General features: G+C 38.7%; 2 protein-coding genes across 5 annotated transcripts in view; one reads left to right on the top strand and one right to left on the bottom strand.

Moving 5' to 3' along the window:
* The window catches only part of cenpp (centromere protein P), a 132,957-nt gene that overhangs the window by 85,150 nt on the left and 29,072 nt on the right, over nucleotides 1–18,735 (bottom strand). The window lies entirely within an intron of this gene.
* ogna (osteoglycin, paralog a) lies at nucleotides 10,091–15,706 on the top strand. Its single transcript, XM_074677123.1, has 6 exons — nucleotides 10,091–10,246; nucleotides 12,453–12,516; nucleotides 13,092–13,256; nucleotides 14,655–14,857; nucleotides 15,053–15,145; nucleotides 15,227–15,706. The coding sequence occupies exons 1-6, from the start codon at nucleotides 10,091–10,093 to the stop codon at nucleotides 15,395–15,397; spliced, it is 852 nt and encodes a 283-aa protein (XP_074533224.1). The 3' UTR covers nucleotides 15,398–15,706.

Below are 18,735 nucleotides of genomic sequence, written 5' to 3'. Positions count from 1 at the left end.
TGTTTTAATCTCTAGTTTTGGCAGCAATACGCTTCCATAGTCTGCTACTTGTGCAATTTAATGAGCAAAAGGAGACGCAAAGTGCATATGAGTGATGCAGTATGAGGAAACGGCGGGCCATTATAATTAAACTGAGAGTATATTGCCTTTTTGGATTGGACACACCCATTGTCAAAGAGAGAAACTACCCAAACAGAGTAGATGGCCCAAATTTTAATTGAAGGGGTTGTGACATTGGGCGGTACCAGTGACAGTGATAGAATGGAACTATCACTACTTCAACTCCCACCTTAGAGAAAAACCCTTAGGCCCCACTTAGCCCAAACAACCTTGATTCCAACAAATCAGATGAAGAAAGCGATGCTAGACAGTTAACCAGTAAACAACACTGAGTTTGTCGGCAATGGCAACTCCCCTCGCAGTCCCTTATGGCAGCTAAAAGAAGGTTGGAGGACTTGGAAGTACAACTGCAAAGGGCTGCAGAATAACAGAGCTGTCAAAGGGATCTACCCCTGTCTGTACCAAAGCAAGAACTATTGGGGCGCAGTACCAATATCTTGCAAAAGTGTACCCTAATGTACGTCTGGGAAATGCCATATGTAAGCCTCAGAGCAAATGGTTGAATTAAACTGTCTCTCCTTACCCCTGGTCCAGAGAGTAGTGTGTTTTTACATCCTTTTGAAAGGTTTTTAAGGGTTGCTCCAGCCTTTTATATTAAAAAGTATCCCTGAGACTTAGGGTGTATTCACACCTGGATTGTTTGGGGCAGTTGTTCCGAAACAGTGAGCAGCGCCCCCTGAAACCCCGGTTCGTTCGGGCATATGTGAACACAGCAATCTCTTTCAGATGCGGGACAAAGCAAGTGGGTCAAGATTGATTAAAAAAAAGGTGGTCTCGGCTCGCCTCCATTTGCGGTGTCTTTGCAGTGAGAACACAAACGCCCCAGCAACCGGCACAACTTACTCACAACTGTGGCTCACACTGTAGTGATGGGGGCAGTAATGAGCCCGGTTGACAAATGTACAGTCAAAACAGTAGAAGAAGAATGAGTAGAAGAATCAACCACAGCAGCAGAAGAAGAGAAGACCGAAGAACTAAGGAAAATGAGTCATGGGCTCACGCAGCGCAGTAAAGAAATAAAGTGCCTTCATGCAGTCGGGGCTCTTAAAAACTTCATATGTTGACCATATAGCGCACACTGGTACATGAGCCATAAACGCTATAACGCTAATTAGCCACACATGTTGTTAATGCACCATGAAGATGGAAGGAGGAAACTCCCAGCCTTCCAGGTATGATTTCTGACCAATGAGAGAAAAAAATCGACCACACGTTGCATTTGTCTACAACTTTGGACAGCAACAGACTTTTGCCTTGTAAACACAAACGAACCAAGTGACAACCATTATAATTGTATCATTTTTGCCCCTGAATCGGAACACAGCAAACGAGCCACAGGTGTGAATACACCCTTACATTATCCAAGTTACTCAAGTAAACCGAGCCAATACCAAGCGCACAGATCAACAAGAGGAGAGGAGAACAGATGTAGCCGATACTAGTCATTAATACGTGGGCTTTTCTATCATTTGCCAGTATTCAACTGAATGAAGACAATTTGAAGCTGGCCATGTCTCCTCACCCCCAACTTAATCAACTTAATCTCCAACTTAATCTCCAACTTAATCAACTTAATAAATGAGATCCTTTAAATTGAGAGCTGGACCAGTTACTCCAGTACAGGCATAACTTGGGATCTTACAACCAATAAAGCCGAATTATTCAATATAATGAGCCAGATAACTCCCTGGTAAACAATAAAAAAATACCTCAACACAAGACAGTACATTTCTTTAATCATGGTTCCACGTTCCAGTCTGATTCCAGTCTTTAGGTTTGACTTGGGTTGGGCAAGACAGGCCACGATCACCATTCCTGGTCTATATTGATCTTAACTGTTTTTATCATGTGTATCCCACCTTTTTAACCTGTGTATCCCCCTTTTTGTGTTTTTAACTTGATTGTTTGTAAGAGCAATAATGGGATATCTTGAATTTCCCTTTGGGGATCAATAAAGTATCTGTCTATCTACCTATCTGGATCACTTGTACATAAATCTAATCAACAACTTGGTGACAAAACTGGCCATATGTTACTCAAAAGTTGCACAGATGGTCATTTATGTGTGGTCTCTGCTGTCTGTGTGCTTGTTGTTTTGTTGTATGGATAGTTAACTTCATGCAGCGATAAAAGCTTAGGGGCTTGAATGACGTGAGGGGCTCTGGACAGTTAACAGCAAGGACACAAAGCAGAACCTAAGATGTCTGCAACGAAATCTACAGTGGTGCCTAATGGAGGTAAGAGGCAAATTAAACAAGAATAAATCAAAGGTGAATAGAATCTCTGCTTTGCTAGACTGCTGGACCTCCCTGGCTTAGCTAAAGTACAAAACGTATCAAGGAATGGATAAATGTATAAATAACAGTAGATTGATTTTGAAGATATCTTGAAGAGTATTAAAGAGGAAAAAATAAACCAACTCAGCAAAATGAAAAATGGAAAATGTTATGGCATGAGATTGCTGGGATATCAGAATTACAGGGAGGTAATTGAAAACATGCTGCATTTAAGGCCTGACATCAATTTCTGCACCTGCGCTCATGTCAACCTTACAGCAATTTATCAGATGTCTTATGCAGAGAACTTGTGTTGCATGGCAAAGCCGTATGCACAACATTAAACTTTAAATCCTGGCCTTCCTCCCTGTGCATCCTCAACATCTGTTCTGCACGTGTTTCAGAAAAACAGGACGCATACATAGACAGTGCAGCTTGCAGCATCAGTTTTACAACACTCTTAAACAGACTCTGGAGTGGTGCAATATACATCAAACAAACCAACTGTTCAAAGCAATGAGGCACAACAGCCACCTGTGTTTTTTTAATTTAATATTCTAAATAATCTGATAAGAAAAACTGCTTTTACATTAACAAAGTCTTCTTTTTAAGTGGTTACAGTATGATAGGGTTCATGATTTTGATGATATTTAATAAACAGTATAACCAAGCTTCAGTGTAGAAGAGGCCACTCAAAACCCAAAGTCCTGGGAAAAAGAGTTTTAATGTTGTTGAAATTAGAAGCTAAAGTGGTGGTCCTCTTGTGAAGGCTGCAGTGTCTCTGGTTTAACTATTAGGTTGTTCTCAGATCCTCTGGGACTAAATTCCAAGGCTGAATGCCAGTAAATGAACCAAAACTCTGCATGAGGAAAAACACTCACTTCTACAGACAAATACTTCTTCTGCAAAGGGGTTACTTCCAAGAGATTAAAAGAAAAAAAAAGGTACAGACCTACAGTAAGAACTAATTCAATTTAACCTTGTAACTAAATTATTGGAACAGCTTGTACAAATGCTTCACTCCTGAAGTATTTGAGGGAATGGCTGTTACACTAATTAAAGAAACCAAACATTATAAACTTCAAAAGTTGAGACCAATAACTACTAAGCAAGACAGTTGAAAAGAGTAAAAAATGTGAAACAATCTCAACACTATGAGAGAATACGTCAAAGAGAAACTGCTCCATAGGCCTGTTAGTCCACACTCGAGTTCAAGAAGTCACTTGACCTCATCTAAGGGTTAATTTGAACCTTTGGGAAAGTAAACACCTGATTTACAAGTGTTTAATGTTAGCGGACATTTAGCAGTGGCTCAAATACTGTTATTGTATCAACCCAATACTGCCTGAATTTGCAGTTGTATAAAACATGTTTTTGTGTGTTTCTACAATCTTGCAGATGCTAAGTTGAGTAGAGATTGTACATTCAAAGATGCCCTGCCACCTTCTGGCGCCTTTTGGTACTTCTACCGAATACCAAATTCTATCTGTAGTATCGGTTCACATGAAATCTAATGGTACCATGTTTCAGTACCTTAACATATCCTTGTGACTGTTAGATGGTGGAAGAGTAGGCAGTTTTCCATACTGGACTTGAACACAGCATTGCAAGTTTATATCTTGAGAAATAGATATATGAAAATGCAGAGTACCAGTGCAGATTCCCTGGTACTGGGTATCGGTACTGTATCGTTTCAAATGTAAAAGGTACCCATCCCTATCTAAAACCGCATTTTCACCAAGCAGTCCGGTTTGGTCCAGTACAGTTTGACACATTTTGGTACAGTTAGGTCTGATTCTGTTTGCGTCTCCACAGCAAATGGTGCTCTCTAGTGGTAGGCGGCGTGTACGCCAGATGCCGAAAGCCGCAGCTGTTAAACAATAGAGTGACACCGTAGCAGCGCAACACAGTTTACCCCGCTAATAAATGCAACAAAGAAGAAAAACACGACACAGTAAACAAAGAGCATAGATAGAAGACATGCAGCATTTCGTCCTCTCTGTCATTGGCATGTAGCTCTTTGATACAAAGAACAATCAAGCTTTGTTTCAGAGAAGATTGTGTGCTGCCAGGAGAAATGCAGCCGCTGTCGGGGTAAGTGATGATTCTTTTGACCAATCAACGGTCTGCAGTGTTGTAGCTCCACCCTCCGAGAGCGGATCGGTTCAGTCTGACATCCATACGGAAGGGTCCCAAAAAGTGGGACAGACCGTCTCTGTTATTTGGGGATCTGTCCCGGGATAAGTCAGTGGAAACGCCACAAAATGCGCGCCGTACCGAGACAAACCGAACCAGTCTGCTTGGTGGAAAGGCGGCTTAAGACATGTCTGTAATGTGTAACGTTAGTAAATCCTGGTTATGTCCTGCCAGTCATCTACCAAGCAGAGCTAATGTAACCTCACTCTTCATTTTATTGATAGACTCTCAAGTTTGAACAGACCACTGCAGAATAACTGCTGACTGTGGGTTGGGATGAACATTAGCCAAACAATTTAGCCCCTGTGTTAGCTTTTAGCTTGTGCTCTATCTCTCTGCTGTTTCTCTTTCTTCTGCTCTTCTGTCCTTTTTCTGTCTGACAGTTAGGCTCCAGTGTCCACCACCACTACAAAATTAATCACAGAAATCTTTTCAGCAGAGAAAAACACAGATCTCTCTTCTTACTGCTAAACTTCGTCGGCCGGCGTGGTGTTGTCATAGAGACCTAGACGTGCCATAAATCCTTGTATAGGATATGAGTTAATAGGCAGTAGTGGGATAAGAAGGTCATCTCAGCTGCATCAAGACGTGACAGAGTATGTTGCAAATTCACAACAACAAGCATCAGGGGGTTGACATAAATTAGTACAGGTATTGTAGAAAACAGGTTGACATCCATCTTTCAAGTAAAAAAAGCAACTATCATTTTATCAACCTGATTCTTGGACAATGTCTCCTGTTTATTGGAGCATATTCAAAAAACTGCTGTATGCAGAGTGTATGAAACTCATAAAGGTAGAGTAAAGTTGTATCTACAGTATACAGTTAATTACTCACATCTACCCCCACATCAAATAGTTTCTAGTATTAAAATATATATATATGTATAAATTTATCAATATTTGTTGATGGCCATCTTTACTTTTTGGAGGGGTCGTAAAGAGGCATCAACACAGCATTTAGTCTGCTTTATAATCAGTTTGAAACTTCTCACAGGAGCTTTCAGGGTGTAGAGTAAGTTGGTAATTTTCTGTAATCAGTTTGATTTCTCTCCCCAGGTTTCACATGGAGCCTTACAAGGGGTATTGGTTTTGTGTCAACAGTTTAATTTGAAAAACATGTAACAATCATTGCATAACAAGTCTCTGAGCTAAAATAAAAAAACCCAACCGTCAGCTTAACAGCTGCTGGCGGCAGCAAGGAGCTAGTGGGCGGCTATGTCATGACCAAAACACACAGCTCTTCACGGTGGGTTAATACATCATGTCACTTGTCAGCCAGACCCATGCAGACCCAGCCTGTTTAATGCCTGGCCAGGTGGTCCTAAGTGTTGAAAGCTACTTTCCAGTCAAATGGATGTCTGTGTGAAGTTAAGTCGCTGACGTATGTTGTTTTGTCTGCACTAGCTGTGGTTTGTTACACCTGACTCTGTAAAACCAAACTCACTGTCAATTTGATCAAAGCTGTCAGGAAAAACAGTCAAATCTATGGATGTGTTTTTGAAGAAGACAACCTCATGAAACTTCCCTGGTTTAACCCGTATTCTGAAAAAAACAGCTGCCGAGTCAGACTCAAGAAATTGCTAAATGTGTAGTTTTCAGATAGTTTTTTTATGTGCAACCTGAGCGCAGTGTGGTCACTAACTTCTCAAGGAAGCAACAAATTTTCAACATACGCTGCTTAGACATTTTCACATCAAAACACAGACTAGCTGTTAAGAAGTAATGGTCAAGAAAACTGAAATTAAGATGTATTTATCTAAAGCCATTGAAACACTTCTGATTCAACCCTCAACAAATCTGGCATCTAGCATCTTTTCAAAATAAAAATAAGAGCCAATGATAAACTTTTCTTTTTCTTTTTGGCATAAAAGAAGGTGGTTGAGATCCAAATTTGAAAAAAGGGCACGTGTGCTCCCAAGAATACTGAGTCAGTCAACATGATGGGAAAAATATGCATTTAGTGGGTTGTTGTGGGTGGTTTTCCCATTGACTGGCTTATTGTGCACTGGAATGTCCCTGAAACCACCCTGACAGCTCAAACTCTGGTATAGAAAATTAGTGAGAGTAAAAACATTCTCCAGTTGCTGGCACTCTTCCCAGAGTCGTAAAAGTTTAAAGGTGTCCGTAATTGCTAACACACCTGTAACAGTCTGGGCTCATGTTCCTTGGATGTTTATATCTGGGCCCCATTCGTTTTCCTCTTCTTGAATGCTGAAGGAGTCACATGTTTTCTATTTAACTGTTTTGCTTTTAAACTTCGCCTTTGCCCTTCCACCATACTTGATTTTAGAGAAGCTCTGTCGTTTGTCATTTTCTTTTCTCTGTTTGGTATTTCAAGGGACATCACTTAAAGAACAGCAGATTCTTAAAAACTGCTCGGGGAAGCCCAATATCTCTCTGATTTGACAACCAAGGCTGAACTCGCTCCAAACGCAGCTGGGTTGAAACAGCTGTGGAGTACACTGAGTGAACAGAGACTCTTCAGTTTATTACTGAGAATCTCTTGGCCTTTCTAGTTTGGAAACTTCTTGCATGCCATTTCCCAGTAAGTCTGTTTTCTATCTATTACTGGCAGCTGTTGGATTTATCATATTAGCAGTTGGTTGTATGTGTTTTGGCCGCAACTCAGAACACTTTCAAGAAGTACACCTGAAGGTCTAATACTAGTGAAACTACACAGAGATGGATCGATTAAAAACATGTTAAGCTGATTATGATTCCTGCTGAATAACTCCAGACCACTGCACTTATATCAAACGGGAAGTCTTAAAGCAAAAAATAGTTTATGGTGTAAAGTCATCAAGAATTAGATATATAAGGAGGTTTCATCTGAGTATTCATCTTACCCCTGTCTTCAGAAACCTTTACTTACATAGGAACTAATTTTTCTTTCTAACCTGGACTGAAGTTATTCCAGAGCCACAAAATCTACTTTATCTTCGCAGAAAAGACTATAATTTCCTCCAAGTGACCACATTTCCCCCTAGGATTAATAAAGTATTCCTCATATAAATTGTATGAAATCCTATACATTTTGAAAATCTAGTGAAAAACTTAACAAGAAGGTTTTTAAATTCGTAAAACTGCACGTAATGTCTTGGTTTATTATTTTGAAAAAAACTTTCAAATTTTCAAATATTTGCAAAAAACTGAAACAAATTTTAAATCTTAAAAAATTTGCTAAAATTTGCCAGAAATTTCAAAAAAAAAAATTGAAATGCCACAGCTTTGCCCAAGTTTTGACAAAATTTCAAAAGTTTTTGTTGTTGAAAACTTTTTGAAAAACTTGAAAAAATGTTTTGATTCAAAGAGTTTGCCAAAATTTTACGAACTGTTTGAAATGTTAAAAAATTGCAAAAAATCTAAAAATGTGTACATTTCGAAAATCCCAAATTTTATTTTCATTTTATTAAAAAAATATTTAGATACCAAAATATTTGCAAAAAAAAAAAGAAAAAAAAGAAAAATTGAAAATATAAAATTTTTAAATTTCAAAATTCTGTAAAAAATTCCAAAATTAGTATCTATCAAAAGTTTGCAAAATATATATTTTTTTGTTTTAAGAATACTTGAATTTGATAACATATATCGATAATAATGCTTAAGTTATCATTATTTTTGTACGCTGCTGTCCTGCCACATATCAAACCTGTATGTTCAATGGGCATGTTGGAAGTTAAATGAGTCCATCCACACAAAATTAAAATCTTTTGCTTTTTTTTTCGGATTAGTCTTTTTGTAGATGTAGTTATCTTCCCAGGGCTGTAAAACTTGAGGTTAGCCACAGGTGCATGGAAAGTTGTTGGGCTGTTGATGTTGCAGGAAGTGAAACAGCGAGGCTGCAGGCTGTATTGACAGATGTAATGCATAGTTAGTTCAACAAAATGTTAGCGCATGATTTTCTTTAGGATCGATGTCAATACCTTGAAAGAAAAATAATAAAAATATTTATTTCAATGATATTTTTTGAAGCTACAAGGAGCCACTGGAAAGGGGTCAAAGAGTCGCAGGTTGCCGACCCTTGTTCTAGACATTATGTTTAAAGGCCAAAAAATGTCTTGTAAAGTCATCAAATCAGTGACATTCAAAGTGTAGAGAAATAAATAAAAATTTCAAATGGAGTAGTTAAAATTGTTATAAGATGAACAACAACACAAACTTCAGGAGAAATTCATTTGAATTGTTTACAGATTAACAGTTAGTGGGAAACCCTGCAGCAGAAAGCAGATGCTCTGTCATGTCATTTTAATGTGTTTGGCTTTCAGGCATCAGATAATGCATCCAACACAGATGTTCCCATAAACTTTAAAAGCCCGAAGACAATCAGATACAAACAAGGCTGAAAAAGGTGCAGGTGCAAGATATTAGCACAGCTAATGTACTTTTACATCTGGCATGGCAGGGGACTCTTGATTATTATATCATCTATACTTATAATGTTGCTACTGCTTCTTTTAAAACTTCTTTTGAAATGATAGATTAACTTTTGTAATATTATTGTCTCATCATTAACATATATCCAGATAGTGTTATCATCAAGGTTGCAGTGGATTTTTTTAAAAACAGAACTAAATGCAAAGACTGAAAAAGTTATGACTCCGTTTTAGGTTTGTTCACAAGTGTTCATTCTCATTCAAGACACCTCATCACCAGGAAGGAAGTAATAAGGAAATCAAAGGCTACGGCCAGAGGGACTGTCCTGGCAATAATCTCCAAAGAGTCCTCATTTGGTTTGGATAAAGCAACCAAAACGTACAGATTTAGGCTCTTTCTCAAGCAATTCTTTTATAAACAGGATGTACGGTCATATAAAGTGTTGGCCCACGGCGAAAATCCAAATCTGAAAAGTTTTCCTGGGTCTCAACAATGTTATTTTGCACCCAGATTGGGACAAACCAAAAAGAAAGAAGTAGCCATAAAGAAAAGCAGAATTAGCCATGAAAATAAGACATTTTAGCTCCTAATCAATGTATGTTTTATGGTTGCTAAACTGGCTGTCTAACCAGCCACTGACAGAAAGAAAAAAACAACCTTTGAGGCTAATGAAAGATAGGTTGGTTATTACAAGTCATTATTATGTGGTCAGGCAGAGACCACAGACATTCCTCCTAACTAAACAACTCACTCAGTGGGTTGTCAACTTTACCTTTTTCTGCTTTCTCTGCAGTTTCTGCTGTGCATTTTTCCACTACACATATGTGACATTCTTGAAAACGGGACACCTTAATCTCTCTTTGTCTACTTCCATATGTGCCTCATTTTTTACACCCTGTCTGTGTCTTTGTCTCTGCCTCCCTCTGTGATGGGTGGCCAGGGAAGGGTTAAGTGCTCTGCTCTATAAATTCTGCTTTAACAGTCTGCTGGAAGCTACTGGTTCAGCCTTTAAATACAGTCATTTGACACATCCCAACAGGGGCTCGTAGCAAGGCGCAGCTTCTGACCCAAACCCAAGCAGAGAGCAAACTGGTGTGTCGGCATCACACTGCTTCGAACAGCATGAAGGCTCTCTTGTTCACCTGTACGCTGGTGCTGTGGCTGATGGCAGCCTCGGTCAGGAGCTTTGACCAGGACTCACAGCTGATACCTGGATCTCTACCAGGCAGGGAGCTGAATGGATACTCAAGTGACTATTTGATATCAAGGAGAGCTAGGGTAAGACATTCAGCTCTTATATCATAAAGTTTCATTAATCTGCAAATGCATTTTAATAAAATATGCTGCAATTTTACTGCAATTTTACTGCAATTTGGTTCAGTCTAACAGAGACAATCCTTAAGAGAATTAGTTGATGAAAATCAGTAAATGAAATGAAATACTGTTTGACTTTTTAAATGTGAAACTTTTGGGGGTTTGTTGTTACAAAAATGTTCTTGATAAGAAAACAATCCTATTTTAAGGGAAATCTAAAGGATACAAATGGGAATAATTTTATTTGAGAGTTTTATTTTATTTTAACTCCTCACCATCTACCCATAATGCACACACAAACTCCTACACCAATCTCTTCTTCCTTCAGACAAACCAAACCCCAAATCCGCCACACCTCAGCCCTCTACAAACCACACTAACCTCCTAAAGAAATATTTGGACAAACTCAAACCAAAGTCTGGTGTAGTGGAAACCTTTGGGAAGCACTTGCGAGAAGTTAAAACCCACAAACAATCCTAAGAATAAGAGGAAAAGAAATAAATGTCAGTGAGTAGACAGCTATTAAATGTAACTTCAGTTTTATTGAGTAAAGACTTGAGTGTGGACCAGCTTTTTTTTAACAACAGCAGCAGATCCTTCAGACTCTTTAAAGACAGGCCTTTGACTTCATGCTGCTACAGTAAAACACAAGCTTTAATCAGGAAAACCAACCTTCAAAAGTCTAACAGTTTCTTGGGTCTAAAGCTCCAATCCAGGTAAATTGTTCACATAGAAAAAAAGAGCTTGGATATGATCTCCAGAGACACATCTGAAAGGTGTATTGCAAGAACAAGTTGAACCAAACTATTCTCTCATGAAATAGTTTCAGAAACATCATCCAAAAACAAAAAGCACTGACCCAACTGAACACATCAGCTGGGCCAGTGCTGGGTTTCATTCAAGCACAAACTTCTTGCAGATGACTGATTACCAAAATTCTGTGGAAATGTTTCATGATAATTACAATACTCACATACCAGAGTTGAGAAACTCTCGCCAAAAGCAAAATAAACAGAAAATGTTGAGCTGATGCACATTTTTTTCTGAATTGAATAATCTGTTCACTTGTACTTGAGCTTGAAACTCGAACATGCCAACAAAAGATCTTTTTTATTAATACCAAGAGGCGTTTTCACAAGTCCCCACTTGGTCTTTATTAACAGAGTCCAAGACACTAATCTTTCCCAAAATGACCATTTCATCGACTACTTTCAATGGATGATATCTTTGTCATCCTGACTAAACAGTACAAAGTTAATCTAGCATCATTTTCACATCTTGTTTTATGCTTCTATCTGTCTTAATCAGTTTACAGTTTACAGTTTCATTTAGCAGATGCTTTTGTTCAAAGCGATGTACAACACAAGCAAGAATTTAGACAGAAGGAAAACCTAGTTAGTGTGACAACAGTGCTATAAGTTATTCAGCTGCAGGTGCTGCCATTAAGCGCAAGTTTTTTTTTGTTTTTTTTGTTTTTTTGGGGGGGGTACAATAATCAACAAGCCAACAAACCACAATTAATTGCTGCAACAGTATACCTCAATCTTAAACAAAATTCAGTAGTAATGCTGAAAAATCATAAGAGCTGAGTCTTAGACCTTCAGATTTATTCTACCCCTGAGGACAAAGAGGAGAAGGCTCAGATTAAGTGCACAAGTGTTCCCTGAACAGATGAGTTTTCAGACATCTCTTAAAAGTAGAAAAGGACTCAGCGGATCGTATAGAGTTAGGTAATTCATTCCACCATTTCAGCACAACAGAGGAGAAGAGTCTGGCTAGTGATTTGGAGCCGCGTTGGACTGGGAGCACCAGGCGTCTTTCACAAGCAGAGCGGAGTGGATAATCGGTGCAGAACCAACAGTAACACAACTTTTTCGATCAACACAGCAGAAGCTTTTTAAGGACTGACATCTTATATCATTAATTAATTGGCAAAACTGAACGAGAGCCAATGTATCAGCTCAGATATACCACTGACATTATTATTATTCAACTGCTTATGAAGGGGCAAAAAGACAACATGCTAACCAAGAGACTAAGAGTGTTTACCTCATCTCAGAGTTGGCATTTTTCCATTGTTTCACCTTAGTATAATCATCTGATCTATAAATTTCAAAATCCTCATTGTTGAGCTTGTTGGTATATAAACATATTGTGTTTCCTCTCACAGAGAGCCCTGCCTCCTGCTGATGAACCCGACGACAGCCCTGTTACAACAGAAGGAGATGCCTCTGGTAAGAGAAAGACGTGTAAACTATGAGACTACCTGCCTGTGCATACATGAGAAATAATATCATGAGGTTTAAAACTGCTTTCCAATTGTTTAAGCTGATCACAGTTTAACGGCCTGGAAAAGCCATAGTCAGACAAACTCCATAATTCCTAAAATTGAATTAGAGCTGCTGCCAGATTGTCCTGGGAGCATGGAGTGGAAAACAGCTGGAATAATAGTTCAGATCATTTATTTTTATTTGCGTATCAAAGCTATCGCAGAAAGCATCTTTTTCAGGCTCTAGGATTTCATGCCCATCAGACAAGCACTGGTGGGTTGTGCAGGGTTACAGCATCAGATCTGAGGTGTCAGAGAAAGGAGTATTAAGTTAAGACAAACAAGAAAAGAACTAACGTGTTATCACTTCTATTGTCTCTGTTTAAATCTATTGAAATACAGCTGTTTTACTTGGGCTATGAAGGTCTGTTTGTTGGTCGCGCTTTTACCCAAATCCAGCTGGTCCGTGGTCAACAAAAAGTCACCTAAATACCTGTAAACATCTCCTTACAGTGTTTTTTTGTGACTACTCTGTTGCAGACCTGCCTACATGTCTGCTTTGTGTGTGTCTGACGGGCTCTGTGTACTGTGAGGAGGTCAGCCCAGACATGACCTCTGTCCCAACCCTGCCTAAAGAGACGGCCTACCTGTATGCACGCTTCAACAAGATCAACAAGATCAGCAACAAAGACTTTGCTGACACTGGTACGTTTGGGAAAAGAAAGTCTTCATTACAACCGTCTGTTATCTCTTCCAAGGGAAGTCATGACGGTATCAAACTATCTTTGCTGTTTTTTGGGGGGGTTATTGTTGAGTGTTTTGGAACTTCAACCATAATTTTAAACTAAAAACTAGGATTTTTCAAAATTTCATCCAGCCAACTTAATCCCACGAACATCAGAGGTCTCTTTTCCAAGGTAGATCTGGGCAAATGCAGCAACAACACAAAGTTTCACTAAAACAATGCAAGACTCATGTAACAGAACAACAAAGGAGTCTATAAAAGAAGTCAGCTAAATCCAGACTAGAGATAGACTGGTATGGATTTTTTAAGGCCGATAACAATGCTGATTATTGGTAATCAAGGAGGCCAATAACCAATATTAGAAGCCGATATTAATTTGCAGTCAAAGTGATAATATTGGCGTAAAAATTTTGTACAATACAAACTCAAACACTTAACTTCATTCAAATAACTTAAAGCATGAGTTTATTACACAGCTCTCAGGCTCAGCAGTATGTTTTATAAAGTTAAATGAAAACTTATTGGCTGTTTCCCAAGCCATGGCTCTGCTTGTAACTAATCAGATGGTACTGTGGGACTGAGTAGTGACAGCAGCGCGGCTGCATCAGAGCCACAACAACACAGTTTTAAATTGGTTTCACATCGGCCGTCGGGTTAAAAAAAAGCCGATGCCGATATGCCTCAAAATGCCAAATATTGGCCCCATAATCGGTCTATTACTAATCTAGGCAAGACAGCCCAGATTCAAGACTTTTCACAAAGGATTTCAACAGATTCAAAATAACTGATTGCATGTCACCCAACAAACCAAAGTTGTGAATTCTATCCTCCGAGATCAAATATAGACCTACATAGATCTGATTTTTTCAGCCTGTGAACCAAATGGTAAAAACAGGGTCATTATGACGCCTAAACCCTACAGAATATTCGATGTTAGCTTATAGCTGTTCATTTCATCATGTCTAATGTTCATTAGCACTTTTTGTCTTTAGCAAGGGGCAATATTTAGCCTGTCAAAAATCATACCCAGGTTGTGCAATTAACTGTAATTTAAACAATCTTTAAGGCAAAAATAACAGTATGAAGTCCAGCATTTTTCTGGAGGAATGATATCAGTGAAGATGCCACTCAAAACTTAGTCCAGTTCTTTAATCCACGGGGAGGGCAACCCACCAATGGCAAAAAAAGATGTGTTTCAATGCCTGGGGGGAAGGAGTCACTAAAGCTGTGTTTTATTGTGGAAATGGTATGGGATGTATAAAACAGTAAAGCTAAAAAAAAAGCACAGTATCTATTAATAAGGAACTGCTGTTAGCTTGTTGCACACACGATATGTGTTTTATCTCTTCTATCAACAGTCACTCTCAAGAGGATTGACCTGACGGGGAACGTGATCTCAGAGATTGATGATGGAGCATTCGCAAAACTATCCCTACTGGAGGAACTGTCCCTAGCCGAGAACAGACTGGTCAAACTCCCTATGCTGCCTGCCAAACTAACAGTATTCAACGCCAACCACAACCGCCTAAAAACAAAGGGCGTCAAGGCTAACGCTTTCAAGGTACACAACATCACCTCAACGAACCTTTGACAGTAGGGATTCTGTAAATGATGCCTGTTAGAAGTCTAGCTTGAAGGTATCGTAACTGTGTGAAGATTTTTGTTTTACAAAGGTTGTAAGATATGGTTTTTGCATTAGGTGCTAACAGTTTGGATCTGATTGGTCACCACATGTGAATTAATTTTCCTCCAACAGAAAATGACAAAGCTGCTCACTCTGTTCCTGGCTGACAATGAGCTAGAGGCTGTTCCTCACATACCCCACAGTGTCCGCACCTTACATCTACAGGTTTGTACCTCTTACTGCAGAAAAAAGGTAGATTTCTAATTCTGGATTTAACAATGTTACCATATTTTTCCTTTCCTCTAGAACAACAACATCACAGACGTCAATGTTGACACCTTCTGCCGTTCAAATGACACCTATTACCTGCGACCAAGCCTCAATGAGGTTCGTATGGACGGAAATCCTGTAATACTGTCAAAGTACCCTGATAGCTTTACCTGCATGAAGGTTCTGCCTATCGGGCGGTACCGCTGAGCGAGCCAAAACTCAACTGTATCCCTTTATGATGCTGATGGAGACGTTTTTCCACAAAAAGAGATCTGAGAGGTTCTGGATTTTTGGGCACTGGTCCCATCGAGGGTTTAAAGGTGTCAATGATTTAACTTCAGCAAACCTAAAAACAGATTGTAACTTTGTCAGGTCAAATTGAAATGGCTCACTGGACTGAGCAAAGGTATTTCTCCACTCTAGCAACATCCAGGCCAGCTGATGTTGGGAAGTACCAGAAACTCACTGATTGTACGAGTCCTGCGGGAGTCATAGTGCATCAAATTTAATCCAAAATATGAGTGGAGAGCATCAAGATCTCTACAATATCAGTCCAATCTATTGTTTCAGTTAGACCTGTCACTTGGCCGCCTACTACATTGACGGTATTGGGGTATTGGATCAGCCATAATCCATACCACTGGCTCCAATCTGATTTCATGTGTTCACCTTTTTGTGAATCATTTTGTTACTGTATGAAGCAGTCTGACCAGCAGACGTCAAAAATTACAATCTTTTACTCAGAGTTTCACTTTTATAAAACATAACAACTTAATTTTTGAACAAGACTCTGACTGATGTAGACCACAGTTTTCATTGTGCCAGGAATTAATTTTGAAGGACGCCCCTGCAAGAAAGCACGACTCGAGTGCAGTTTTTCATTTTGTGTATAACGTATAATTCTGTTGCATGCTTCATTTTAGAATCTCAACACCAAGGCCTATTATAAAAAAGAGTGTAAATTTAAGAATTTGAGGGTAACACATGGAAGAAATAATCAAAGATTGGGAAATAGTTTTGTCTGACAAATTTCCACCACTAAATAAAAAAAGAAACCAACATTTTTTAGATGTTTCCTGGTAAAAATTCCACCCAAGTAATTTTTGCAGCTGAGACTTTGTGTCCAAGAGTATATATCCTGGATATCCAACTTTCTAGTAATTGGAAGAGGCTGGAAACTGTACAGCAATTCATCTTCTGAACAAGAACCAGACTGAGTCACACAATAGGAGCAATTAATCTCAGTGTGTTGATTTAAATTTTCTCAAATTGGCAGTTAAGAAACGTTTTTGAAATTACACTGAAAGGGAAATATCCGGTTAAACATTTTTCATAACAATATTTGTGTTTTCTCTTGAGATTTAGTGCATGTCAGAAAATCAACCCCAGCTGACTCGGGCAGCTGATAACCATTAGATTGTCTCATAACGCCAGCAGGAAGAGTCTGTAAATACTTTCCTCATTGAATGTTCTTTCAAAAATGACAAGACGTGAACACAACACTGCGGGTTTTTGCCATTTTGTGAATTAATGTCTTCCCTTTAATTGTGCTGTTTAAGATGCCTTTCAAAGAAAACATCAACCCTTGAGCTGTGTCTAAATAAAGCTTCCTCCAGCATCACATTTTTTATTTATAATGTGTAGTTGAGGCTAAGTGGGGAGAGATGTATCTATGAAGTATAGTAATGTGAAAGTTACTCCTTGTTATTTTTCTTGCTTGTGTCCCTCATACTTCCCTTTAAGAACTACTTCAGAAATGATAACTGATGTGAATAAGAGTGGTACACAGGAAGATGTGTGACATGGCTGTTCTTTTTTTAAGGTATTTAAATAAAACTTCTTTTTTTTAATTACAATGTGTTTTGAATCATTGTTTTGGTCAGCTTTGTATGGTTTGGCAGCAGTGGCTTGTGACTGTAATAATGAGCAGAAATGTTTGTATTGGCAATAAAAATACAAAGATTAGTCTTCAAGAGGGAGTTTTAGCAGAAGTTACAACAGCTGCTCTTTTTATTTACATTCAGATATTGCACCATAACAAATGGAAGATGTTTCAAGTACAGGTCGACCAATATTGTTTTTTTGGGGGCCGATGCCGATGCCGATGCTTTCCAAATTTGGGCAGCCGATGCCGATATGCATAGCCGATTTTTCCAATTTGATATTCAGGCCGATTGTTAAATCAATATATATTTATCACATTTTTGTGAAACGCAGCAATTTCTGAGCAACTAAAAGAAATCTATTACAACAAGTCGTGTCCAGTCCTCTGAACATTTATTCAGCTTTCAAAACAATGAAATATTTTGTCTGAGTAAACACACAATGTAACAAGCAGTAGTAAACATTCACACTCTTCTTAAAATGTCAAAAAAGAAATTTAAACTTATTAATATAATTTGAACAAAAGTATGTAATGTATCCAAGTGGTTCCACAAGTTTGAGGTGCTCATCTTTTTTGTGCCTGATCAAAAATTGCGTCATTTTATACAACGGATCAAAAATCGGCTTTTTGAAAGAAAATACGGCCGATGGCCGATAGAGACAAATGTCCAAATATCGGCCCAATATATCACCCGGCCAATATATCGGTCTACCTCTAGTTTCAAGTGTAACTACAGCGTATTGTCATTTTTTTAAACATCCCCAAAGTTGATGTATGTCATCCCTTACTTGACTTCGATGTCCACCAAAAAGAAAAAAAAGACAGACTCCTAAATATCAGACTTGCCAGCCACAACCCTACCAGAGAATAATTTCTTTTGCTGTCAAAAACTTTAAATTTAGGGTAAATTTAACAGATCATCTTAGGGGTGGGTGGTATACCAGTTTCATCACCGTCACCTGTATCGTAAGTTGCCATGAAATCAATTTTGCTATACCATCATTACCGCGGTAAAACATTGTTACACATAATTTAATCTACGTAGTGGTTAATCTATGTGGGAGATTTATTTCTCCTGACGTGAGAAGACACTTTTCTGTAAAAATACACCTTTAGGCCAGTAGCACCAAGTCAGTGTCGTGACGAAGTAAACATTTACCGCGTGCAGAAAGCGAAACAGCTAGTGTGCATAATGACGGTTACCCTGTTTTGGACACAAGCCGTACATCACTATAGGTAAGAGTCTGTGGTCAAACCTTAAAACCTAAAATGTGATACAACCATTTTTTAACAAAGTAGTGGCATCAAAATAAACATTTTGAGGCAAACTGAAACAGTAGTCTGCGGACTGTGAGCCGCTACATTTTTTGTTGCACGGCTTTGGCGCGGCTAAATTATAGATTTTTACGGTCTAACGAGCTTCATAGCCTCGTAGCATTAAAACCAAGAAATTTCTTGATAATATTCGTTATTAATGAAATACAGGCCAATGAAAAACATGAATTTTGCTGAGCTTTGGCGTTGAGTCACAAATAGCCAGCCTGCTCCTGTGCGTCCGGACGGAGTGTCCGCTGTCATGTCAGCAGGTGTTTCTGCTGATGGGAAAGGGACAACAAGCGTTGTGCTGGTTTGCTAAAAGTTTGTTTTCACTTTTTTTGTC

Source organism: Halichoeres trimaculatus, unplaced genomic scaffold (assembly GCF_033239565.1).
Source record: "Halichoeres trimaculatus isolate MK-OKI-2021-1 unplaced genomic scaffold, fHalTri1.1 fHalTri1_scaffold_1, whole genome shotgun sequence".
Lineage (NCBI taxonomy): Eukaryota > Metazoa > Chordata > Actinopteri > Labriformes > Labridae > Halichoeres > Halichoeres trimaculatus.
The sequence above is the reverse complement of the archived record's forward strand: the minus strand, read 5'-3'. Positions and strand labels throughout refer to the sequence as shown.

Excerpts from the sequence above, each read along its gene's own strand:
- ogna (XM_074677123.1), top strand. The coding sequence starts at position 10,091 with ATGAAGGCTCTCTTGTTCACCTGTACGCTGGTGCTGTGGCTGATGGCA. Across the intron at positions 10,247-12,452 it reads TGATATCAAGGAGAGCTAGG|AGAGCCCTGCCTCCTGCTGA; the intron begins GTAAGACATTCA and ends TTCCTCTCACAG. Across the intron at positions 14,858-15,052 it reads TCAAGGCTAACGCTTTCAAG|AAAATGACAAAGCTGCTCAC; the intron begins GTACACAACATC and ends TTCCTCCAACAG.